This window comes from Montipora foliosa, chromosome 14 (assembly GCF_036669935.1).
Source record: "Montipora foliosa isolate CH-2021 chromosome 14, ASM3666993v2, whole genome shotgun sequence".
NCBI lineage: Eukaryota > Metazoa > Cnidaria > Anthozoa > Scleractinia > Acroporidae > Montipora > Montipora foliosa.
Window position 1 is genome coordinate 12161031 of NC_090882.1, and position 5325 is coordinate 12166355.

Sequence of the window (5325 nt, forward strand, 5' to 3'; positions counted from 1 at the left end):
AGTTAGAAAAGACAAAGTTATTGTGATAAAAAGATTTCTCAAGACTGTCCCTTGAAAGCGGTGAGAACAATGGCAGTTGGAAATGATGTGCTCTTTGCAATGTAATTTCAGTTACTAAACACGATGGATTTCCTGAAAGACCAGGGGAGTATTTGAATGTCATGATTTCACTCGTTCCAAGAACATTTTTATGTTCTACTGTTGAACAGTCTGATGGACAGGAAGCTTGAATACCAGTCTTGGTCTCTTCCAGTCCAAACTGCATACCAATCTTTTCTACAAACCCCATTGTGTCCACAAAAAGACTTTCTTTAAGGCTTTTCTCACCAACTGTCACCCAAGACTTGTTTTGCATTTCTTGATTCATGTGGAGCCCACAGATGGGTTCAGCAGTTTCAAGGGGTGTGACATGCTCACTGGGGAGTCTATAATGATGCGCCAGCATGCTCACGGATAATGCAAGTGATACACTCAACACATAAGCCACTGTACATGCACAGATAACCTGCATAAGAAGTCAACAAATAAATAAGATATCAAACCTTCGTTTCTTAAATTATGGCTTTTATCACACAGAGACAGCTAATGGGGAATTGTCGTCTAATGAGGGAGCGGATTATTTGTGAATGAAAGCGAGTACCAATGCAACAAGAGACAGTACATGCTGATATCAGCATTAAGTCAGCGTGGTATTGCGAAGTGTCTCAATGACTACATGTAACTTTGCACAGTCATAACAGTCACATGAACTGTGTATGTACATCTGGATGCATGACGAATCCAACTTTAGCTTTTCCCCTCTTGTCTCATTTTATTGTAAGAAAGGTAAAAATTGAATAACAGGTGGAATCTTTAACACATCACCTCAGCATGAAAACTTGCCCACAAACAACTGTCCTTGATTATTGCAAAAATAATCTTATAAGCCGGTGAATCTGTGTGGTTTATATTAGTTTTACTATTTGAATAAATCTGTTAAATGCAATGGGCCCATAAATACCGTATTTACCCGTGTATAAGTCGACCTTTTATGGCCTCAAAAGAAGCTCCAAAAATCGCCCTCGACTTATACACGGGTCAAAGATTTTGAGCCAAGTTCCAGCTAAGTAATTTATTCAAAATTAACATAATAATGTTGTCTTGGGCATAACGAACGCAATGGACAAAAGCCGACGTACATTGTAAAAGACTTCAAAATGAATGACAAAAGACTTCAAAACGAATGTAAGCAATTCCAGTTGAAATAAAAAAGGATTTGTCCAACTCTAGATGTTGAAGATACTCACAAGCACAAATATGAAATAGACACTGGAAATTTTAGTTTTCCAAAGGCGGAAAGCTCTATAAGGCATTTCTGTTTCTTCAAATAAAACACGATCGTTCAACGGCTTAGTAACCTGGCACAATACCTCGTGTTTGCGTGCAAGCATCGTCACTCGTGTTTGCGTGAAAATGCTGGTTGGTAATGATTGTTTTTTATTCTTTATACAAACCTGGCAGATTTAAATGCTTTTGAAAACTTCGTATTGTTTGGTTTATGAGTTTTGTTTTGTTTGTCATTTGAGAAATTGTAAGTCAAGGACCAATTAAACCTTGCACATTTTCGCATCGTTCGCAAGTTATTTTCAAAGATTGACTCCTGCTTCTGTGATGTTGCATTGTGCTTATCCTCTAAAGCCCTTTATCCTTGAACAACGAAACAGGTGAGTTTGAGGTTTACATATTCGATTTTCAGAGAACTTTTTCGAAACTCAAGGACAAAACGCCCGCATATACAACAGCTGCTGAACAACAAAACTATTAAGCGCTTGAGCCCTGATTTTTTTGTGTATCCACATTTCCAGAAATCGAAGAATACAAGATTAGTGTCCCATGAACATTTGACAAAGAAATTAAGAAATTGCGTTTTTTGCCATCAAAAATGGGGGGTCGACTTATACATGGGATCGACCTATACACGGGTAAATACGGTACTTGGTGATTAATATTATTGAATGCATTTTTAACTGGAGTCACATCTAAAGATAAAGATTTTAAGACTACAAAAAGTCTTTCAGAATTAAAGCCAGTTTTACGAGCATTCCAGTGCCCTGAGATTTGATAAGATTTCAGGAGTAGTACACAACCTGCAAGCCCATTGCATACCTTCAACACATCAATCCTGACAGTATTCATAATCTGAAGAAACCTTGAATTGTCAAGTAGGGTACAAAGATCAGCATAGGTGAACCAGCCGCGACAGAGACCTTGGTTTATTGCCACTCTGCTCAGTACAAAAGGTAAAAGCATATATTCTGCCTTTAATACAGTTCCAAGTAAAACATCTGGTGAAACTCATCAACCTTGTTTAACACCAATGCAGTAAAATGATGTTTTTGCAGTAATAACTCTTAACTAACTGAGTTCAAAGCCCAGACTGTAAAATAACTGAGTTTTTTCCATTGATTTATGGTGCAAGCGCAAAGAGTGCGGGCCAAATATCAACACGATTTATTATACATGTATCTCTGAGGTAATCAGATGGTGATTATCATGCCCTCATTATCAGAAACCTTTTTACAAATTGTTATTAGAGCTTTTGCCAAATCCTGATTTCTTCTAGCATCCCAAACAGATGCTTGGAGAGGATATGGTTTTCCCCCCTCTATGGTAATTTTGCTGCCAATACAATGGATGAGACTTCATGACCATCATGTAATGATGCACAAATAATTTTGAGCCATACTGTACCTTGATTCAACTTTATTGACAAAGTCCAAGAAATCTTCATTACTGATAAAAAGGCTCCAGTCCTACACAAATTGAAAATTATGTAGAAATATAGATACATATTTTAGGTCTTCTAGCGCAGACACCAGTGCCTACTGTACAGCTGTATTTGAAGAATGGAGGTTGGGGTTTTAAGTTATATCATGGATTAAATTTCCTTATTGTTTGAATTAATTTTCCAGCAAAATCACTCTCTTTTGTCACAGAAGACAAACCCAGTGGGGTATACTTCCTATTAATGAGCTAATAGGAATGTGCCACTGGATGGGGTTGCATTTTCATAACTGGATTGACTATAATGGGGTTGCATTTTCAACAGAGTTCCCGACAGATTTACTAGGGTCGCAAATTGTCGGGATTTTGGAGGTAAGAAAATTCTGGCAAGTGGGATTTAAAAATGGAAAGATTCGCAGTAAAAAAAAAGTTGTTACAGCAAGAATTGTAACGCTGTTGATTTAGTATTAACTAGTCACATTACATTCCGTTTTGAAATTACAGTTAAAAGGCTATATGTAAGTTGGGGTCTAAAATATTGTCGTAAATAAGTTGTTGGTCTGTAAACTTCTAGGGACACTTTATATTGCTCAACAATAAGTATGCAAAAAATTATTTTAAATGTAATTGCATTTCTGAACAAAATAGTTCATTAATTTTATAAAGTGTTATTATTTATTACTACACTAAAATAAACTTAGTACTCACAATGGAAGCTAAGAATTCCATTTCCAATTTGTTCACTTCATTTACTGTTTTGCTACCTGGAAAAAAATAAAATTAAGTACAATGCTCTTCAACAATATCCCACTTGGTATAGTGATTGCTACTTTCAAGAATTCACTGATAACGACTACCAATCCTTGCCTGCTTGTGCCCAGTCATCGTTAAAAACCTCTTCGTCCTCTCCTTCATCATACAAATATTTTGATGCCACCATCTAAAAATCCCAAAAGAAACCTGAATACATGCACAGCATCTGAAGGACTTTTCAATTGAAATAAAGATTTATACAATTTCCCGCCGTAAAAATGTCACACAGACTACAAGGAACTTTTTAATTACCCCAAAGTTTGATTTTCCAGATAATATTGCTTTATTTATAAACACATTCTCAGTTATAACATTAAACTCACCACTGATATCAAGAACAAGTCCGACGAGGATATTCTTTTGAGATAATCAGGATTCTTTAGGCGAAGACGTTCAGAGTAGAGAACCCCCATCATCAATGTGCAAGGAGATATCTTTGCCCTCCTTGAGAAATACAAAGGGAATAAAATGACTGAATGCACACTCCAATTTCCCACTGAGGCCATGGCTGGGGAGAGGGAAGAGTTTACTTTGTACTTTGACTTTGTAATTATGCCCTGAAGATACCAAATCACAACACTGGAAACTATGTGCCCAACTTTGCAAAAAAGTAAGGGGTTCTTTGCCGCACTTTTCGTAATTCTGTTGAATCTCACCACAATGGGCTGCCGATTGTGATGCGATAATCAAGAAAGCCAACAGACAACTCTATGCCTTAAGATTCCAGAAGAAATGTGGTACATCAAGGCAGGATCTTACTGCTGTTTATTGTTTACTTATCCACCAAGCGCATCTTATGAACAAGCCCTATACATATCGGGCTTGAACTCTCTATGGGATTGAAGGGACGCCGCTTATAAAAGATTTGTTTCTAAAATTGCACCTCCCAACCCCCTTTTTCCCCTTCCCTCTTTTAGAGATTTGTCTTCAGTTGAGGATATCTCGTGAAATAGAGGACAGAATGGCACCAAATTACCAAAGAACGATCACAAAGAGGCAACAGATAAGTAAGTGCAACATTAGTGCTCATTTCTTTTATGAATCCTTCTGATTTGCATCAATTAAAACTCGCCATAACAGCTCTCTGAATTCGAAACACAACACAGAGTTTGGCCACCTGTGGTAAATGTCATGCAAAGTAGGATATAAGCTAATTCCCTGATGATTGGGGATATTGTGGAAGAATGCTCCAGACTATAGCACAATTCAAATAACTTGAAGGCCGTACCTTGAAACGGTCATAGCGTAACTCGTCTCCAGGTGTTTCCCTTTTGTCGGCGCTGCAGAACTAAGTACATCAACAGCGACATCTACGCGTATGCCAGAAAAGTACAAGATCAGACGTACATGTACACAAAAAATGATACTGCAAAGAAAAACTACTTCAAGAAAATAAAAAAATTCTTTGTCTTTTGGCCTTGTCTTACCCGTTACTGCCAAAGAAGGTAAAGATCTGTCGCTGTACTGTCCATAATAAAGAGTTCTGCGAATTCTATCTCTGAATTCGACATGCTCGCTCATGCTCATATCCTAAGTTTGAAATTAAACAAAACTTTTTCAATGATTGTTGAATTTGACAACAATTTGATCTATACTATCACGACATCATACCTCAAATGTTTCTATTCCCATTCTCGGTGACTGCAGAAGAGGCCACAACTTGGTAAAACTTGCCGAGCAAATAAGCTTATATTTATTTAAGATCGACACCACTCCTTTGCCAGGTCACCAAGCAACAAGACATTTTTT

At 37.3% G+C, this 5325-nt stretch overlaps 1 protein-coding gene across 1 annotated transcript in view; it reads right to left on the minus strand.

Moving 5' to 3' along the window:
* Window positions 1-5325, minus strand: part of LOC137984329 (protein CNPPD1-like) — a 5732-nt gene extending 407 nt beyond the window's left edge. The window contains exons 1-9 of the mRNA XM_068831480.1: window positions 5188-5325; window positions 5004-5106; window positions 4805-4886; window positions 3900-4020; window positions 3631-3703; window positions 3472-3527; window positions 2731-2792; window positions 2146-2263; window positions 1-505 (exon numbers count right to left, since the gene is read on the minus strand). The exon at window positions 1-505 is cut by the window's left edge and continues 407 nt beyond it. Coding sequence (XP_068687581.1) covers window positions 1-505; window positions 2146-2263; window positions 2731-2792; window positions 3472-3527; window positions 3631-3703; window positions 3900-4020; window positions 4805-4886; window positions 5004-5106; window positions 5188-5208 — 1141 coding nt within the window. The 5' untranslated portion in view covers window positions 5209-5325. The remainder of the gene's footprint in view (window positions 506-2145; window positions 2264-2730; window positions 2793-3471; window positions 3528-3630; window positions 3704-3899; window positions 4021-4804; window positions 4887-5003; window positions 5107-5187) is intronic.